General features: G+C 41.7%; 1 protein-coding gene across 3 annotated transcripts in view; it reads left to right on the top strand.

The window, feature by feature from the left end:
• The window catches only part of LOC124156625 (GAS2-like protein 1), a 329,284-nt gene that overhangs the window by 244,060 nt on the left and 63,252 nt on the right, over positions 1-21,972 (top strand). For all 3 annotated transcript variants that reach the window (XM_046531275.1, XM_046531274.1, XM_046531276.1), the window contains one exon: positions 9,473-9,650. In XM_046531275.1, coding sequence (XP_046387231.1) covers positions 9,473-9,650 — 178 coding nt within the window. The remainder of the gene's footprint in view (positions 1-9,472; positions 9,651-21,972) is intronic.

The raw sequence follows: 21,972 nt of genomic DNA, 5'->3' as shown, positions 1-21,972 counted from the left end.
ACATCAAAGTTTGGTATACCATTTATAAATCGTTGGAATTTTCCTTCTCCCAACCAAGATTATCTTTCTTGAACCCATCCTGGACAACGAACCATTGCAACAACCAGCCAGCACGGAAATAAGGCTAACATCCCATGATTCTAGTTGTGAAGGGCGAACGTTCCGGCCGGCGTGAATACATACGCAGCGAATAAGTCTTGCAGCAAACTGTTGTGTCCCGAAAGACAGAACGCAAGATGGAATAAACAATAAAGATCTCCGACCTGAGTGGCTAGGCCGAAGTCTCGAAGAGTGGGTATAGGCACCAAAGAGTAGAAACTCAAGCGTTGGCTTTAAAAGATGTTTATTTAGCCCTGGCCGGAGAGTAGCAGAGCCTCCGGCTGCACCTTGGAGATTGTTCCCCGAGTACCAAAAATCTGGGGTATTTATACGTTACCCTGGACCAGGAGGCTGCAGTGGGTGGCGTGAGAAGGGTCCTTTGCGAAGGATTCCCACGGAAACAGTTTCCCAGGGAGAGCAACTGCAATATTCGGCCAGTGTGCCGGTGGCCTAATAAGCGAAACCTCTGTTTTAACATTTAAACCCCAACACGGTTTGGGAGGACGTCTTCCAAAATTATGACGCCTGACGAGTGGACCAGACCACCTAGAAAGGGCAGCTGGACCTTAAAATCTCCCCTTCACTCTAAGCGTGACCCTCTGACTCTCCCACGCCAGCCTCCTGGACACATAAAGCACAATGACAGCTTCCACCCTCATACTTACATCTAGAAGAGGGGGCGACATGCATAACACCTCCCCCCTTAAAAAAGAAAATAAAGCTAGACACACATATTGCTTTGTTTTCTTCAAATGAATCTAACGTTTCGGCATAGCAACAGAAAGGCTAGTAGTTGCCTCTCCTCCACAGCTCTGACTCTATTCTAAGGAGGTAAACCTTATCACCTCCTCTTGTTCATTATTTCTTAAACTGTCATTGGAAGTATGGACCTTGTTAACAATAATTGGACACGATCTCGTATCCGTATCTGGATTCCAAATATAGCGGAAACATACCTTATAGCATTTACATCAATAGCAACATAAGATCATACAAATTACAATTAATCCAATTATGGACATGAATGATAGGTTATACACTCTATCTGAATGGCTTTGCTTCCATTCCTCTTCGGACAAGAGGTTCTCTACTTCCTGAACCTTATGCTTGCATACTGAAGATCCTCAATGTTATTCACAATGTGCTTAACAAATTAAATTTTAGCTTGCTAACACTTTTTGTTACTCTATCACCCACACAACAATTATCATATAAACCCAACGGAGATATCACATCCTCATTGCTAGCATTTGAACTGATCATCATCTTCGAAGCAATCAAGATCTTAGGCTCATTGCCTTACTCTTTTTCACAAACTTCAGCTTTCCGCACACTTCAATTCTCACTTTCACTTGATCTTGATTTTCACACAACACTGTAATAGTTTCTTGAAATAAAGCAACATACAACCATTCCATATTTTCCAACAGGGTCCATAATATTTGATTAAGACCAACAATTCTCACAGAACAATCTTATGGTATTTTTCGTATAGATTGAAGCATTTTAGCTTCACACTCTTCATGCAAATGAGTGCATAACTCAGGGTATAATAGTTTACAAAACCTCCCATATTCATTAATTCTCTTACATTCTAATAAATCCTTTTCATTGACCTTATTATAGTACCATTTAGCAATAATCATGAAAACATACGGTTTTTCTGTTTGAATAAACAAATACTTAGTACCACAGAAATCGGACCAAATAGGCAAAGGAATAAAATCAACATCTGATACACATTGAACTTAGTGTGGTCCTTTAAAGGTACCTTAATCAAATACACAATTAAATCATGATTGATGAACACATCAAATTCGATAACTTTTAACAAAACAGTACTTTAAGTCACACTCAGTAGGATAGGTAAGGACAGGTTACTTGGGATCTCACCTCGGCTACTCTGCATACTTTCCACTATTAGTGCAGGAGTGATGATGAGTGGCTGTAGGATGCCCTGTGTCGCACCTACGATTCGCTCTCACTATCATTTCATAGTCCAATTCCACTTCCTGAATTGTACAATTCAACTGCACTGCATGCTTGTTCATTATAAATACGGCATTCACACAATTAAATATTCTTTTCACTTCACCGTCTCTTTAATCCAAGCTATCTTCATTTTTCTAGAATCTCCCTAACGGTAGAGTTAACTGTTCTGAGGGTAGCCTAAACCACTGGCATCTGCTCTCTCGTGAGTTTGAAAAAGTCTCTTTGCTCTCCTTCTGATTTACTGAAATTTTGCGCACAATATTTGGCATCTTTCTCATCTATGATCCCAAGCAAAACCTTGCTTAAATTCACCAATGAAATTAAATCTTCTACTTATTGACCATAATGAACTCTCTTGATTACGAGCCTACTTCTTAATCATCTTCCTCATACTGCTGATGTCTTTCATTTTATAAGCCACGCAATTTTAAAAGCTTAAGCTTAAATTTGCACAATTCAACAGACATTCACATTAATAATCTATTTCCGCTAGCTTTACATACGTTACAATCTCCATTCAGAATTGTACAATTGCGCCTCTCTTTCGTATTCGTAATACATCCCTGGCTAATCCCTCCTTTTATCTAACTTAAAATCTAATACATTCACTACAATACCGGTAGCTTATCACTCGTCCCACTGTGATTTCTCGTAATTAAAACAACCATTTCAATCTACTATTGACCTTCGTAACCTAACTTTTACCTTTAATGGTTACATTAACACTCATAACCACGCATGGATCTGAACTATACTCTCATCCACTGCGCAAATAACTTTCTTTACCAACCCCTTTTGACATTCTCATCTTAGAGAAATACCGTATCCTCTCCTCGGGATAATTCCATCTCTCTTTCTAATTTCTTTTCCTCAGAGTGGTCGTCTTTTTCCGCACCTTTCTTTTTCAGAATCACATCACCTTTTTATTCTTCTCTTCTTCCTGTCTATGTCTACGATTTCTCTGACATTTCTCTATCACCTTTCTTTTCTTCTCTTCTTTCTGCTCCTCTCGACGATTTCTTCGTCGCCTTAATATCACTCTTCTTTTCTTCTTCTCTTCTAGCTTCCTCTCTCGATGATTTCTTCATCATCTCCCCACCATCTTTCTTTCCTTCTTCTCTTCTCTCTGTTTCTCTCGAAGACCTTTTCGCCATCTATCTACCACATTTATCTCCTACTTTTCTCTTTATCTGTCTCGATGATTTCTTCATCATCTCTATACCACCTTTCTCTTCTCCTTCTCTTCTCTCTGTTTCTCTCGACGATTCATTCGTCATCTCTCTATCATATTTCTCTTCTTTTCTTCTTGATATCTCTCTAGAAGATTTCTTCATCATCTCTTTATCATTTTTCTTTTTCTCGTCACTTTTCGCTGTCTCTCTCTGGACAGTTTCTTCGACATCTCTTTCCTCCGTCACCCAGTCCTCATTTTCAATTTCGAGGTTGGATATTCTACTTACGGCAACAGCATTAAGATTCAATCCTCCCTTATTGGGTATGACCTTGTACTCAAATTCATCGAGTTTGAGCCACCATCTCATCTTCCTTGAGTTTGGGTTTTTCACACCAAACAACCACGTGAGAGATTTGTGGTCGCTTGAAATTGTGAGTTTCCTCCCGTAAAAATAAGGACGGAAGTACTTCACAGCCCAAACAATTGCGAGTAGCTCTTTCTCTGTAGTTGAGCCTTGCTTCTGGGCTTTATTCAGCGTCCGACTTGCGTAGGCAATAGGGCGATCCTTCCCGATCTGACCTTGGGAAAGAACACTCCCTAATGCCTCATTACTCGCATTAGTCATGAGAACAAACTTCTCATCAAAATCAGGGTACTTTAGAATAGGCTCTATGGTCAGCAACTCCTGAAGTCTTTCAAATTCTTCTTGTTGCTCTCTTCCCAACTCATACCGCGCGTTTTTCTCCAACAACTCATGCATTGGTTTGGCAATCTTGCTGAATGCAGGAATAAATCTTCTATGGTAGCCGGCAAGCCCTAAGGATTCCTTTAACTGCTTCGTACTTTTAGGCTGAGGGAACTCTCTGACCCTCTCCACCTTTTCTGGGTTGGGTTTAACTCCATCTTTTGTGATGATGTGGCCAAAATACACCACCTCTTTCCTAAGGAATTGGCATTCATCCGGTTGCAGCTTTAAATTACTCTCTCGCAGTATCCGAAAAACATCCCTCAGTTTTTCGTTATGGCTCCTAAGCGAATCTCCATGCACCACAATATCGTCCATGTATACAAAACATTTGATACCTTGCAGTCCGGATAATACTGTATTCATCAACCTCTGGAACGATGAAGGCGCACCCTTTAAGCCAAACGGCACGCGAGCGTACCCAAAATGACCGTTTGAGGTACTGAAAGCGGTCTTCTCTCTGTCCTCTTTTCTAACTTGGATATGGTGGAAGCCGCTCGCCAAATCAAGGGTCGTAAAATACTTGGCCCTCCCTAGCTGATCTAGGATATCTGCGATGTTCGGAAGGGGAAAAGCGTCGCCCACGGTGACATCGTTGAGTTTGCGGAAGTCCACGACGAGTCTCCATTTCCTCTTACCGGACGAATCCATCTTCTTTGGAACCACTAACAATGGCGAATTCCATGCGCTTTTGCTAGGCAAAATGATTCCCTCATCGAGCATTTTCTTAGTTTGCTCATTTACAATTTCTCTATGTGCTTCGGGTACTCTGTACGGTCTTACATTGATTCCTTTCGTCAGATCGACTCCCGGAGTCGGAATACTGTGCTCAAGTACATCTGTGCATGACAGTGAATCTCCAGGCAAATAGAACAATTCACCGTATTCATCAATCAACTCCATAATCCCTCTTTTTTCTTCATTATTCAGGTCATCAAGGCGCAGTTGAGAATGGAGCAATTTCTTTCTACCCAATGCCGACTGCGCGTCAACTTCTTCGTCCACAACAAAATGTTGTTTCTCAACAGGAATCAGCTCTACGACGGGCGATTCAATTTTCACGTCCTCTTCATTGGAGTTAATGATGCATTCATTTCCCTCGCTGACGGTTAATGATGCCGCTAAATATACTCCAGGACAATTCTCCCAATTCTCTCTTACTCCTTCTCCATCTTTCTCGGAAGGGCATGCCACAACTACCTCACTTCTAGCAGGAAGTAAGATGTGAGTGGATTCTCGCGTCCGCGATGATTCACAATTTTTTGATCGGGAATCAAACTTAACGATCACATCTTGCATGGTGATCGACCTCTCTTTATAGCTGATCCTAGCCCCCATATCGCACAGAAAATCCTTCCCTAAAATTCCGTCGTACTTCAACCGAAGCTTTTCGTCTGCAATCTGGAATTTGTACGAAGTTTTCCTTTTCTTCGTCATCAAGGTGAGCTTCACGGACCCTAAGGTGCTCGCCTTTTCACCTGTTACTCCCTTTACCTGAATTCGGTCTTCGGGGAAGTAAATAACGCCTTCTCTTAGCAATGAATGCTTCACCAGGCTTACATCGGCCCCCGTATCTACTAAAAACGCGAGGCGTTCCTTTTCGCACTCGTCAACATAAAAAGACACTGTCTCTACGGTGTCTGTGGTGAGGGCGCTGACCCTTTTCGTCACGGCAATATTTCTTCCGGGTCCCTTCCCCATGTGGGCCCATTTCGTTCCGCCCCCGTTTCCATCTTCTCTGCCCCTGGGTTTCCTCTCTAGGTCACGGCGTGGAGCCCTGCAGTTCCTCGCCATATGACCTTGAGCGTTACAGTTAAAACATCTGACCCCTGTTAAAACCCTCACATTCTCGGCGTCTTCTCGCCTCTTCTTTAAAAAGCATTTAGACACATGATGACCTACTTTGTGGCAGTTTTCGCATTTCATTTTCACATTAGCAAGGGTAGTACTGCTGCCACCTCTTTCTCTCTGGGAGAGAATTGCACTCTCTTCCTCGAGCGCAATTTCTATTGCGGATGAAAGGAGAATCTTGTCACCGCGACTTCTCACAATGGTTTGAATCCTATCGCTCGATAAACCTTGAATGAAACAGGCTTTAGCTAAATGATTAATTAAAGCTATTGCCCCATTTAATTCTCCATCCGTCACGTTTCTTCTAGTTGCATCCCTCAATTCCGTCTGCATCGTATCGATTCTACTCCCCCAAGACGCTATCGATTCGGTCTTTCCTTGCTTGGAATTGAACATCTTACAGGCGTAAAAATCTAATGTCCTTTTCATGGCATAATTCTCTTCCAATACGCCTTTCACTCTTTCCCAGGTATCTGTGAGGTCTCTGACGATTAACTTAGACCTAGCCTCACCAGTTATTTTCGCTTTTACGAATTTTAAAAGCTTATCGTGGCTATTAGGATGCACTAATTCAAACGCCACGTCCACATTATCTATAAACTCTCTCAATTTCTCCTTATCCCCGTCAAAGGGCTGTGAAATTAACTTGATGGCCTCCATGATGCCACAATAGTCCTGCTGACTACTTACACTTGCGTTACTTTGCGCCATAGTTATTTTATAAAAACTGATCCCAAAATTCACTTAGGGTTAGGGAGAAGGGAATGAGTGTGACTCACCGATGGCAACAGAGCGGCGGTGAATCTCCGGCAACCCCTCGTCCTCCTGGCAGCGTCTCCGGCGTCGAACTGCTCAGCGCTCCCCTCTTGGATCTCTCCACGGCGACGGCTGCAGCTGCTACTCTGCACGGCGTCGAATCCTTCGGTGGCGTCGAATCTCTCTCCGCGCCCCTCTCTATGGCGATGGCCAATGCACCTTTAAGCTCTCTGCTTCTCGGAAGGCGCCTCGGTGGCCTATCTTCTTCCTCAGCTACGGCGTCGAATGTGGGCAGCGTCGATCTCTCGCTCCGCGCCCCTCTCTACGACGATGGCCAATGCACCTTTAAGCTCTCTGCTTCTCGGAAGGCGCCTCGGTGGCCTATCTTTTCTTTCGGCGACTTTAACGGCGTCGAATCTGGGCAGCGTCGGTTTCTCTCTCCGCGCCCCTCTCTACGACGATGGCCATTGCACCTTTGAAGTCTGCTGCTTCACGGAAGGCGCTTCGGTGGCCTCTTTCTCGCCGAACTCGCGAAACAATCTCGTGCGAAATTACGCTGTGCCAACCCCACACCTGACACCAGTTTTTTCCTTCCGTATGTTGTGTCCCGAAAGACAGAACGCAAGATGGAATAAACAATAAAGATCTCCGACCTGAGTGGCTAGGCCGAAGTCTCGAAGAGTGGGTATAGGCACCAAAGAGTAGAAACTCAAGCGTTGGCTTTAAAAGATGTTTATTTAGCCCTGGCCGGAGAGTAGCAGAGCCTCCGGCTGCACCTTGGAGATTGTTCCCCGAGTACCAAAAATCTGGGGTATTTATACGTTACCCTGGACCAGGAGGCTGCAGTGGGTGGCGTGAGAAGGGTCCTTTGCGAAGGATTCCCACGGAAACAGTTTCCCAGGGAGAGCAACTGCAATATTCGGCCAGTGTGCCGGTGGCCTAATAAGCGAAACCTCTGTTTTAACATTTAAACCCCAACACGGTTTGGGAGGACGTCTTCCAAAATTATGACGCCTGACGAGTGGACCAGACCACCTAGAAAGGGCAGCTGGACCTTAAAATCTCCCCTTCACTCTAAGCGTGACCCTCTGACTCTCCCACGCCAGCCTCCTGGACACATAAAGCACAATGACAGCTTCCACCCTCATACTTACATCTAGAAGAGGGGGCGACATGCATAACAAAACGTCTTAAATAGGTTTATTAGTTTGACTCGGTTCTTACAAAAAAGTTTTGGCATGATAAACGGCATTGTGCCAAAATATACCCAGCGTAAATAAATACCATTACCTATTTATTAAAGATTCAATGTGCCATTCGTACTACTCTTTCCAAACTTGAAGTTGACACGTAAATGAATATTAATATATTACGCAATGATGAAGTAATTTACTCAAAAGAGAAGCAGCCACATATATATTCTGAAGATATTTTATGACAGCAAAAAACGGTTACCCTCAAATTCTGTAATTTTTCTATGCAATAATAGTGGTAGAACTAAACGGCGTAGAAGCTGCCTTCTGCTACTGCCTTGTGACGTCACGGCCAATATTCAACATGGACACCCGTTTTAGCGCCCTTTGAATTTTTCCATATTTCGGACGGTCATCTCGAATCAAGTATTCACTATTAGGATTTAAACTGTGGTTTTACGACATTATGTTATTCTGAACTCAAATTTAAAAAATGTGTTTGGTGCATTTGAAACACTAGTGTACTTCCCTATTGGAGGGATAGACGACTAATTCGTAATCTGTATATGGCACAGACTGCGCAAGTGAGGTTTGCGGACGAAGAATATGGGTGGGCAAGCATGGGCCGAGGAGTGAAGCAAGGCTGTCCTCTATCGCCGCTGCTTTTTAACGTATACGCGGAGGAGATGGTAAGAGAAGTGTGGGATGAGTTAGAAGCTGGAGTAAAAGTGGGAGGAATGATTTTTAAATCAGTGAGATTCGCGGATGATCATGCGTTGATTACCCAGTCAGCATGGGGACTGCAGGCGTATGTATGGCGAGGAGTATGGGATGAGGATTAATCACAAGAAGACTAAGGTAATGCGGTTTTGTAAAGTATCGCGAGCGAGGAATGTGAGACTCAAGATAAAAGTAGGAGGAGAAAAACTTGAACGGGTAGAGCAGTTTAACTATTTTGGCAGCACATTAGAGGAAAACGGATACAGTAGCTAGGACATCAGGAAGCGAATTGCACTAGCAAAGGAGGCGTTCATGAACAGGAAGGAGCTTCTGAGAGGATCGTTATGTAAGAGTTAGAAAAGGTTAACAAATAGTTTGATCTGGATTGTAGCTATTTACAGTGCGGAAACGTTACTTGAAGGAAGACGATAGAAGACTGGAGGCATTCGAGATGTGGGTATGGAGAATAATGGAGAAGGTGAAGTGGACGGAGAGGAGGACAAACGACGAAGTGTTGGACATGGTGGGTGAGGAGAGGCAGCTTTTAGATTAGATTCGGAGGAGACAGAAGGTATGGATGGAGCGAGTATTTAGCGGGGTGGGGCTGTTGAAAACGGTTTTAGAGGGTAGAATGCTGGGTTGAAGAGAATAGGATTTCTAGATAGATTGAAACAGTGAATTGAAGAGGGTAGTGCTGGAAAAAAAGGGAGGCTCCCAGAATGCTTCTTTAATACTCCATGGAAACCTACCTTGATCGGTAGAATACTATAATAATAATAAAAATAATTATAGTGTAAGTATAGCTTTGTTGAACCAAAATGTTCTGATCTATTTTCTATTGATGCACACTCAGCTAATTTATGGAATATCGATGGGCACTAATGGAGAAGAGTTGTCTTGTGATACATGACTCATTTGTTTTTTCTCTCTCTCTTCCCGCAGGACTATGCTGAAGCGACGCGGTTCGACTCGCCGTCGGCTGGTGCTCAACTCGGGCGAGGAGGCGGATTGCGAGGAGGAGGTGGAGGAGGACGAGGAGGACGACGAGGAGGAGGACTACCTGCTGCACGGACCCATTCCGCAGATCGTCACCAACGACCTCAAGAGCCTCGACGAAATGGTGAGTCCCCGCCCCTCGCCTGCTTTCATTATACCTATTATTTATCGAGGGGAACTTGCGCTCGTCGAAAATTTGCAGTCAAAATATGTCTTTGTTTTCAACTCTTGGACTATTTGTGTTATTGACGGTAAAAGAAATTCTTTTTAGGTCCACTTCTGTTGCGTAAACTTGCCCCCTACCCGAGTAAAATTTATGCAACAGACTTAAATTAGTTTTTCAGATTTTATAAAATTAGTTTTTAAAACACAATGTTTTACCATCTCTATTATAAATACAATTTACTATGTGCTGAATATCAATTTTGAGCTTTACAGGCATAAAGACAGATCTATATTATTCGTCAGCTATGAGACGAATCTGTTACTCAATGAATGATGATTCGCAAAACTAAATAGTGTGAAAGTACTATAAAGGTGCGAGACAGTACAAAGCAAAAAATCGTCAGGGGCGCGATTACGCAATAAGAACGTGCCCATAGATGCCCACTCGTGAATTTTCCCCGATATCAATCTCTAATGCCAATGCTTTGATGTCTAAGGCAAAGATTTCAATGCGTAAACGTACCCCGTCGCCATATTTGGATTTATTTTTGAAGTGCAATTATATTTTTTCATACAAATACAGTTCCCAAAAAGGATAAAATACAGCTACTGTTCATATTTTTGACTATCCAAGTATTACTGGTTCATAAAAATTTCAACACGAAATTTACTCACCTTGAAAGAAAACAGGTTATCCTTTCCGCATGCTCGACTGACGCTGAGTAGGTACACCCTCCCTCTAGCAGGAGCAGCAATCCCTCATTCATGTCTCTCACCCGCTATCTCTATCGTAATTCTCCCCCTACTCCTTGCACCACCCGGTGAAGTCTACCATTCTTTGTTATTTATTGTATTTTTTTGTTTAGATATTGTTTATTTAGTAAACTGTTTGTAAGGAATAACTCTTTTGTCAGAAGCGCATTTTATTAAAAATAATGACTGTGAAATATTCTTAGGAGAATTAATTCAACGCTTTAGATTGAGCGTAATACATGGATTAAAAATTAATTGCATTTCTATGAAGACATATATTATCCGCCGTAAGTAATTTACCTTCCGAAACTTCTATAGCTAGCAGGAGACCATACCAAAAACAAGTTTGAAGGGCTCCGCACGTCAACAGTGCTATAAAACGACCGTTGTCAGCAGGCCTTTAAAAAGGGATGCGAGGCTGGGAAGTGGAGGCATTTGATCATGGACGGGTCTTGCCACGAAAGAGACTTTGTTTGTTAATAAAACACCCCGTTTCCCTTTGTTAAGTACACGATTCTCCGTAGTAGTATACGGAATACACTCAAAGAAGCCTTTCAGTGTACCTCTTGCAGTTTCCAGCGATTGCATAACAAGTGTCATTCGTAGCAATATTTGTAAGTTCTAATTTATGGTGATTCTTTTCTATCATTTTTATATCTGTAATTCATATCGCTCCCACATGGCCGCTTCGCCGTCCTCTCAGCCGCTGCCGGCCAGAACCGGGGTCGACCGCACGCTCGAAAAAACGATTTAAAATTCGGGGTTGCAAGTAGGTGCAAGATTCTGAAGCTTCATAGGACGCGGTATAACTGATAGGTCACTTGGCGGAAGGCGGCGAAAGTATCTACGTTTTCTCTACGTTTATGTAAAAATTTGGCTGAAAACAGGCTCCGCCATTTTGTTATATATCTATAGTTAATGATGAAACAATATCTTTGAAAACCCTCCAAATGGAAGAAAAAGAAGTGTTAATTCAGATTGTATAACAGTTTTGTCAATTCAATAATTCATGAAACCACCGCACGATGCAGTTGATATTTTTCAGAAAAAAATCGAGTGTGGTTGTTTTTCGCTAAATTTGTTAAACTTTGGCCTCAAATATATTGTTGACGTGAAAACACAGGAAATAAATAATCTGGAAAGTTATGCATAATTTATTCGAGAATATGCGTGCGAAGTTTCAACTTCCTAGCTCAAAAAAATCGATTTTCAGGTTTTGGCCAGTTTTTTTTTCTATTCTAGTCCACTGCGCTGTGTTCCCCTCTCACCGTCTTCGCTTCTAATGACCCTTAATTATTTTCATTTGAAGGAAGGGTGATTACGAGTTCTTGCTGCAGTGTTGAAAAGGTGAAAGAGTTTTGTTTCGTGGAAAGCGATGGATGAAACAGGAAAGAAATACATATTCCGTGGAATTGCACCAGGTGAAGAGGGCCTGCTCCGAAAATAAGAATCTACTTATAGAAAGTATGCGAGTTTAAAAGTGAGGAAATGATTTATCGTATGATACGTATGGAGCATGGTTGCTATGGGAGCGAGGCTTGGACATTTAAGCTGCCGAGAAGTCAAGAGTTTCAAGCAAGCCAGGAAGCATTCGAAATGGAGTGTCTGAGTGGACAGATGGTGGATCAACACGGGAGTCACTAATGAGAAAATACCATTAAGAGAGGGAGGAAAGAGAAGTGCTCAAAACACCTCAAGTGAAAGACGGAACAACTTAGTTGGCCATATCTTGAGGACACCACCTTGGAAACGATATTTCATTTCACTTCCGTAGTGAGTGAAAATGCAGCGCGTGAGGATAGGGTCCGCAGCCATATCTGAAATGGTGTGAGGTGTACGATGCATGTTAAGTAAAATTCCTTCTCTTCGAAACACATCAATGTTGCAGTGTCTCTCTGACTCTTAATATCACGCAGTTTATTGCAAAGTGCCAACAAGTGGAGGGGGGTGCCAACCATTGGGCATCTCATCCTAGGTGGTATCTAATTGTCTCATGGCCATGTTCACCTTCCCAAGTTTCACCAATCTCATCCTTGCATTCATCCTTTTTGCTCTGAAACACCTCTTAAAATTAATAACACTTCATATCTTGGTGATTTATCTTAATTTTCTCTCATTTGCAAGAAATGAATGAGTCGCGCCCTAATTTAATTTTTATATCCGTTAGAATTCTATATTTATTAACAATCTTTACGAAACCTCTTTAATACGAGCAGCTCAGTTACTCTAATTTGATTTACGTACTCCGCCACATTCTCACGACACATTTTCAGTCATTTCCGAGACGATATACAATCCCCAATAATATAAATTGCGTGCTTTGAGTGCGTGTTTGCATGTACTGTTGCGTTGGTAGTCGTCCTTGACGGCCGTGGATTTAATTCGTGGGCCCGCGTCCGATCGATATTCCCCGTTTCCTTCAGACTGATGGACTGGCCTGTTGCCTTCGCACGGGAGAGATTTCATTGCATCGGTTGGCCGGAAAGGCATTTGATTGAAAAGATGGGGAATACGATTGGAAGGCTCCATATCTCACTTGCTTCGCTTATAATAGGGTAGTTTCCTTCATCAAAGAAAACGAAAGGCATTGATTGCGATTCGTTACCCACCATTAGTGTATTCATAATACACAAATTATTTGGTTTTTGAAATACCGGTTTAGACGAATGGCAAGGGTCAAATTTTATCCTCATTTGAAAAAGGCCAGATTGGCGCCCATGCGATTCCACTCCGCATGACGTCACAGGGACCTAGTTTCTACACGAGAGGATAGGAGTTATGCATCGTCTGAGGTTACCAATGCAAGCATGAGGCACAGAGCTCAGGGAAACATGTCTTAATAATCACCTATTAAAACTGGCTAATGTCGGAAAGTTTTCTTCGTTTGATAAGGTATTAATAAACCTTTTTTAAGCCAAGCGCTACCGTTCAGCAAGGTACTCAGCTATCCGCTAGCATCCTGCGACGTATCAGAGCTAAGCCTCGCCTCAAGGTCATCTCACCGGGCGGGAGGGGGAACCAGAAATACGACGTACGGAGATATTTCCCGACATTCATACTTAAGCGTCGCGTTTTCGCGCGCTTGAAATTTTTCACTTTTCATTTAATCGCGAAAAATAGATGTTGTCATTTAAAAATCTAAAAGCGCGAAATACGTACTCCAGGAGTAATAATCTTTCGATTAAGGCAATAAAAAAATAATAGGAAACCACCCTATTGAACCCAGTTCATCCACTTCCTCTCCAACGCGTGTTCCTTTACATTCATGTGATCCCTCTCATCACTCTCCTGTGCGTTCTAGAATCGAGGAGTTATACGAATCGAGCTCTGAACTTCGATCGTGTGCAGTCAAACTCTTCTCACTGAACTCCAAAGAGCAGCGTACTTATGTCTTCTCCCCAAGTGCTGTCAAGAAATTGCGTTTGTGGCCATCTTGAGACGAGTGGCAAAAGTGCTCCACCTGCGAAATGACGAAACATTGAATTATTTTTTTCCTTGGGACTTGGAGGATGTAGTGGTGGCATCCCATGGTGAGTGAGTGTTAAGGGAGCATATAGTAAGGTGTGGGGAAGTCGGAGAGGAGATGGCATAGTTCGTATTGAAAGTTTAATGCTCCATAGAGTGTGATAAGTCGCTTTTATGCATGAATTAGAGAGCAAAAAAATAATTGACTAATCTTGATTGTATTTTTTCAAAACGCTTAATTGGTAATGATCACGTATCTAATTTTAGCCTGAATTCGTTGCATTTTGAGGGAAAGACTGTCAAATTAGATTTTTTTGGAAGATTTGGAAGTAAGGGCGTATCACGGGTTGCACAAGGAGAGGATGGCCAGTGTTGTTATTGCGGTGAACTGTCATCCCTTGGGCGTGAGAGTCCTCCCTGCCTGAAACATCCCTTTCGAGAGAAGATGTGTTCGCGGAGGTGAATTAAAAAGAGAGGGTGGCGAGGAAAAGGGGTTGGGTGAGGTCAGCGGCAGTGGAGGGGAGGCGGTGGCAGAGGGAATGCTGGGATGGTGATGGCCGAATTCACTTAGGAATTGGAGATCATTGCGCTTACGAGAAGGAACATCCACACATTGAGTGAGGCCACTCCAAATAGTGAGGAGGAACTTCAAGTGGAGTGAGTGGGGGAGGGAGAGGCAAGGGAGGAGAGTGAGGACAATGCGCTGCCGTCCGCCATGTTGCTACACTATGTGCGACGCCCGACGAAAGCCATGGCCTTGCTATTATTATGTGTTTGGTGTGGGGGAGTGTCCAGCGGGTGTTGTCCGCTGATGGATGGGTAAACGGCCCAACCCCTGGTGAACACATTTATAATAAAAATCCTCGATGCGCTGCTGGGTAAAGGACCAGGCAAAAAGGGACCCCCACCCCCACACCATGATTTTCACCCCTTATATTCACCCGCCTGTGGTTAAGTCTGGGGTTAGCTCTATCCTCACCCACCCACAACTACCTTAGGGTTGAATCGCTTAATGAGCGTGGCCGCGAAAGTTGAGATCAGCGTCGAATCCTTCGCGACCAGGTCACAGTGTAAATTAAGGGACACTTGATAAGGAGTCGGGGGATGGAATGTTTCAACTGAGCGGAGGATATTTTCCACGAACTGTCATGGATAACTAATCTACCGAGTACTGACTAACGTAATAAAGGTTTATATTGCCGATGTTCAACGCAAAGATATGATTTCCTAAAGATCAATTTTCATCACCGGGCACATTTGTGATGTGTGCTGGAGATTTCAATGCGTGTCGTCTGAATATTAACAATGCCCAACATTTATTTGAATGGCTTCCATTTTGGCTTTCTCGTAATAGTACTTATATTAAGTATTTTGCAACAGGTCAATGCACAAAAAATCGAAACCTGAAGTACTTATATGTGATACATAAGAAGCGAGCGGTATGACTTTGAGGAAGAAAGAATCGATTAGTTCTTGCTTACGGCGCAATGCGACCTGCTCGTTTGACCTGACGATTGATGATGTCTTAATTCGCACTTTTGTTCCTTATCTCCTGTAGTCATCGTCATAATTCCGAAGATTGGTTAACCATAAATTAATTAATTGAATAATTGAATATTTAATTGGTTAATTGATTGATTGACCCAGCCCATAGCAGTTCCATTCTCCTCTCAGGTCATCTTTCATTATTTGCACCAGTGCTTTTCATCCCTCATTACCTGCTCTGTGTATTTAATCCGAGGCCTACTTCTTCTGCACTTAATAATTTTGGAAACATGTCATCTTTTCGATGTTTGCTCAAATATAATACGCTTTCACCTCATTTGCTTGGCTGACATGGTCTCTCTCACGACCATTCGCCTATCTAGTTCGCCATGCAGACGGAATGGAAAACGTGTAGAGGGCGATTTGGAAATCATTCCCCAAGTGACGCACTCTGGATAGATAGCCTCGAGAGAATTCCGAAGAAGCATGACTCGAGTTAAGCCAAACGTAGGGCCCTGGCGTAAGTTCTACCGCTGCATCTGTCGCCAATATATCGTGTAATTTTTTATCACTCATGAATGTTTCATTCATTTAATATAACAGAACGTTTCTTCATTAAAGTGAAGGAATGGCACCGTTGAATGATCTGCAGAAATAGAGGTGGGATAAACGTTTATGTTAATTAAGCATGAATGAGAGATGATATTTTGATACACAACAAAAACAGTGGTCAAACTTAGGCTAGTGCCTTTGTAAAAACGAGGACAGAGGCCTTTTTCAACTCTCTGATATATGTGGACGCTTGGCGTTATGTTTAGACAAAAAGTGCGGATGCTATAAGAAAATAAGTCGCTTTTACGATAAATTCTACATGAAATGGTCATTTGATGAGATTCATAATATGAATAATAAAAAAATGCAAAGGCACGTAAACAACAATATAAATTCATCGACTATTCTTAATGATATTGGCCAAAAATTTATTCATGTTTACATTTGGTGCGAGCAGCACATAATAATACAAGCAGTAATAGCACTTAATAAAAAAGCGCTTGAAAAGAACATTCGCCCAGGAAAAAATATTTGGACCATTCTAAGCACATCTCAACGAGTGGGGGGCGACTTACTGAGTACATATAGGTCTCATACTCAGCCACTCCTAGACATCACCGACTGCAGTGTTTATTTTTAATGCATTCCATAGTATGTATTTCGATTTTATTTGTTTCGGAAACTTCTCTGAAAGAAATTCCGGTACAGTAAATCGCGTATCATTTTTTGTTTGCGTACTGATGATATGATTTTAATTTGTAATAATTTGCAATGTCACCGTTTCGCTAGCAGTTCTCCATTCTTCGTACACCTTCGCTTGCTTTCATTGCTATCTCATTATCGTGCCCCAATTCTCTCCATTGTTCTAGAGCCACGTCTAGGCTCTGTCGCTCGCGCTGTCATTGTGCCCCCTGGCGAGTCTAATCCGTTCGCTGCATTCGTTTCCATTGTGCATGCACACGAAGTGCCATTTTATAGACCTCCCCGACACATATGCATCGCTTCCCGATCGTGCAATTTGCGAGTCATTCCAGAATAGTTGGAGGGCGTCTTGCCCCGCTGTCGTGTCTTCCCCACTAAAGCCCGTATGACACTTCCCAAATTATTGGCCAATCCATTGGATATTGGATTGTGGACCCACTGACACACACCAATTTCTAGCCCAATCTCCGTTTCACAATATTAGGCACAATTTCTTGGCCAATCTAGATTTTAGAACGGGTTCTATTTTCTCGAGGCCAATCTCCAATCAGAACTCAGTCTTGTCGACTCCTAGTGGCCAAATCTAGAAGTTCGTTGCAAAACATTTCACCTCGGAATTTTAATATCACATATAAAAACTTTAGAAGCATAGCAATCCATGGAATAGCTCAAATAATTAATATGTACTTTGAGAGAACCTAAATTCACAAACATCAACTGTCTAAAGTGGGTAATTCGGAAATAACATTTCGGATATTTAATGAATAAAAACGTCGTGATTCTCCTCGATTGCGTCTATATTTTGTTTAAATTACAATTATTAAACTATTTTTCATGATTTGAGCGCTAAAGTTTCGGGTGAAAGTCCCAATTGATGACACAATCTCTGTTTATTCGATGAACATATTCCAGCCAAAACGAGCCGTGACGTTATCTTGGCTCACCTATGAGATCACAATATTTCCTATCTCTCATCATTCAAGGAACTCACCCGAATGAAATTTCGAGCAATTCGAGAATATCTTTGCAGCCCCTCGAAATAGTTATTAAATTTACAATTATTATGCCACCTCCCATTCTGTAGCTCATTGGCAATCAATCTGCGTCTTGAGATGCTCTTTTGTCATTTTGTGTTATGTGGCGTTCTCTAGTGGGGTATTAGAACACTATAACGGCCAATATTGGTGTAAATATTGGTACGTGTCATACGATGCCTAAAGCCCAATATTTTAACCAATATTGCGCGCCGATATATTGGCCAATAAATTGGCAAGTGTCATACGGGCTTAACCAAGCATGTGTGCCTCTCTTCGCTTTGAGTGAGTTCGCGCCTTCCTCCTTCACTTGTTCATCTTTGATTGCCATTTACTTTCCAAATTACCCACCCGCACCTAATATCTGTGTTTCCACTGAGCCACACCCTTGTCTGTTTGCTTGTGCTTCCGAACTCAAATTCAACCCACTTCCCGAGTGACTGTCGACTTAACATGCTCAGTGTAAATCAGGTGACAATACATTCTTACGTCATTTCTCGTTCTTCCGAAGCAGAATGAGCCGCCATTTTACCAAGTTTTATTATACTCACTTTCTTGTTTGTCCTTCCGGGCAAAAACTTGGAACTCAAATTTCCACTACTGTCTGATTAGCTAGAGCACTAAAATTTTCGTGATGGCTCAGAAATGGATGACAATGCAATATTCTTGCTCTTATGCCAGTGATCGGAACAGTATCACGAGTACAATTCAGAAACAAAAATTAAATATGGTGTTTCAAAAATTGCCACTAAAATCCAATGGAGGCGCTGCAATAGGTCCAATACAGTATTTGAAATTCTACGTAGCAATATACAATTTTTAGGGCAGGTCATAAAATGAATGGTATATCGCAGGCTCCTATTGAATATGAGCTACAGAAAAAATATACAGGTACTTTACGCTTTACAAACAAATATTGGACCTTTAAAAATCCGGAATTTTATTCTCGAATTACCCTATTTAGAGAATTGATGATGGCGAATTTATGTTCTCTCAAAGTACATATGAATTATTTGAGCTGTTTCATGGGTTACTATGCTTTCAAAGTTTTTATATATGATCTTAAAATTCCGAGGTGGACGTCATGCGCTCATATTATTCACGGAAACCATTCAAGCAAATCAGAACATGCCTGAAATTCCATTCGAATGAAGGAAATTTCCGTTATACACGGTCATTCGCAAGGTTATTCGAATGAAAATTCACCGTGTAAATCAGCCTTTAAAGCAGCGACTGGTGCTGATTTATAAACATTAAGAAAACATAATAGGAGAAAAACAATTTTGATAATCAAATGACATGTGTGCTGTACAAGATCGGAATAGAGAAAAGCAAATTGAATATAACTATGAATAACAAATTGAACGTGATTTTCGTAATGTAAATGATTGAATTTAAATATGAAATACCTATAATTGTACTTATCTAGTATTCTAGTGCGTATTCTAATATTCAGTCGCTTTGATTCACCAGCTTACGAATAACATTGCATATTAAAACGGAAAGTAATAGAAAAATGAACGTATACAAAATTGAAACGGCCATCACAAACAATGAAAATAAAATCATTTTTACCTACCTATAACATATTAAAATGTAATTTATTTAAAAAAATAAAATTATATTATTGTAAAAATTATTTTTTGTAATCTTTAATTTTGTTTAAGTATCAAAATTTTACACTCTTTTTTCATTTAAAGCCCTGAAGATGGTTTACAAATAAACCGAAACGTCGGAATAAAAGTTTTTCATTATTTTGACCTAAACTCTAAGATACTTATGATCATTAAAAAAAATAGAGGTCAAGACCAGGAAAAGACAAATTTAATAATCTTATAAGGAAGATTTGTTTAGGAATGTTTTAACTGCAACCGTGTGTTGGAAACAAGACAGGAAATATAGTCTACGACACAATTCATCTTTTTAGTGATTTCCAAAATGTGACAAATGCACACACACTATGGTAGATAACAGTAGCGTAACTAGTGGGATGGCCTGAGGTGGCGACGCCCCCCCCCCCCCCCCCCCCCCACGAAACGGGGAAATTTTTGAAAAATGGCTGCCTGGATTTTACATCATTTTGGCACTAAAAATTTAACTTTAAGCAAATGAAATTATTAAATTTCAAAACTAGATAGTAGTTTTAAATAACTTTTCTTTTTCTCTAAGGGGGGATCTATCCCCTCATTCCCCCCATAGTTACATCACCGGTGCATAAGTCATATAGTTTCTGCATCTATGACGTGGTAGACATTCATTTTCACTCATTCATATAGCTTAAACTTTTATAATTTAATAACACTAGTTTTCCGGGCTTTGGATGCGTTTGATGGAAAATTACTTGTGGCTTAAAAGGAAAATGTAGTGAGCGCCCTTTCGTGCCTCTGCATTGCATCAAACCCTTCCCTCATTTATTATATACCAACTTATTTATTGTATTTTTTATGTGCTTTTGCACGACTCCTTATGGATTCAATGTTTTTATCTCATATGCCGGCATATTTGCTTTTATTGCGTCACTTCGAAATTTTAATGCACGTTATTATTCCATATCTTACTTGTATTGTAAAACTTGTCGTAATTTCGTTATTTGTCGTGTTGGTCGTCTAATTTTGTGCGTCAGAGGTGATATTCAAGTAATCTGCGTCAATTGGTAGAATATTGAAGCATTTGGAAATGGAACAGCAATTCTTCGCAGGCGAATCACGTCTTGCTTTGTAGGACACTATGGAAACCAGTTGGCAATGGCGACTCGTTTGAGGCTGTGCGTCGTCGTCCTTCTCTTCGTCGTCTCTCTTTTTATTTATTCCTCCGCTTCACCTCTCCTCCGACCACTGTTCGCCATTTCGCGCCACTTCACCCCACATTTTTATTTTCCTATTGAGTTGATTTGAGATGAGAGAGGTTTTTTCGGGTCAGGTCCAGCGTGTGTGTGTGTAATCGCGGGTCATAACTTCTGTCCTCAGTATTGGGAATAGTTTTGAGTCCCTTCTTACGGTTAACTGTTATTTTTACTGCATAAGAGCCTGTGACATGCACTGACTCATAGAGTCGGGAAAGTTACCAAATTAATTTAACCAAGTGAAGCAGGGGAGTGAGGGGCAAGAGTCCGCATGGGGCAAGATTCCTTTTCCGAAATATTTCTCTACATACCTGGATAGTGCCACTTGCAGTCAATCAGTTTCATTGACGTGACCAAATGTAACACAGGGGTGCGTTTAGTGGAAGACAATGAATGACAGAACGTGAGTTTTTCTTATTTTTCAGTTTTAGGCAACGCTTATCTAATTTGTAGGGCCGCGTGATTTTTATATGTGCTTTGGGTATTTATTTAATTGCTGCGTTTCTCTAGCATTCCTTCGTATGTATTCTTTGCCTCAAAAATTCATGCAGTCAGTAGGTTCGCAGCCCACTATGTGGTTGTGTTATGGCGTATTAGGTGTATTGAGTGCTGTTGCTCGCGGCTGAGCTTAAAGCCACCGAGTGCGTCCACCGGGTTGCGGATGGTGGGTCGACCTTTAGATACAGAGGTTAGCTACGAGATAAGCGAGTTCTCTCGTCTCGAATAAGCAGTCGTGGACAAAAGGCGGCGGTGTTCTGAGGGGGTATTGGGCTACCCTTGGGTAAGGTAGACCATTTAAAAGATACCAAAACCTGTGAAGATACTGTGACTTGGCGACTGGGAGCCGCCAGCAATTATGCCTCTCATCACCATGGGGAGAGGGCAGCAGCTCTTCTTCACATGTGCGAAGGTGGAGACCATACTGGTCGGTACAGCGACACACATTCCACTACGGGCGTGGTAACATTTACTTTAACGGCTGTAGTACTGCGATGTGGAAGGCAAGGGGAAACCACCACGAGAAGTAGAAGATGTCTACCAAGGTATAGCGGAAGTTATCAAGCAGGTAAGAGGGGAAGAAAATCATATTATTTTAGGTGACTGGAGCATCGTCGTCGGCGAAGGTCAAGACGGAGTAATAACTAGGAAATATGGGTTAGGAAACCGAAATGAAAGAGGAGAAATGCTACTTGAATTCTGCACGGAGCACAGGCTAGTGGTTGCCAACACTTTATTCAAAAATCCCCTGCGAAGAAGATACGCGTGGAAGATGCCAGGAGACCTTAGAAGATTCCAAATCGACTACATTCTAGTGAAACAAAGATTCAGGAACCAAGTGAAGGACTCCAAAAGTTATCCAGGGGCAGATATCAATAGTGGCCATAACTCAGTTATGATGAAATACCACCTTTAATTTAAAAAGTTGAAGAAAGCCGTGAAAAACATCT

The sequence above is a fragment of the Ischnura elegans genome, chromosome 3 (assembly GCF_921293095.1).
Source record: "Ischnura elegans chromosome 3, ioIscEleg1.1, whole genome shotgun sequence".
Lineage (NCBI taxonomy): Eukaryota > Metazoa > Arthropoda > Insecta > Odonata > Coenagrionidae > Ischnura > Ischnura elegans.
The sequence above is the reverse complement of the archived record's forward strand: the minus strand, read 5'-3'. Positions and strand labels throughout refer to the sequence as shown.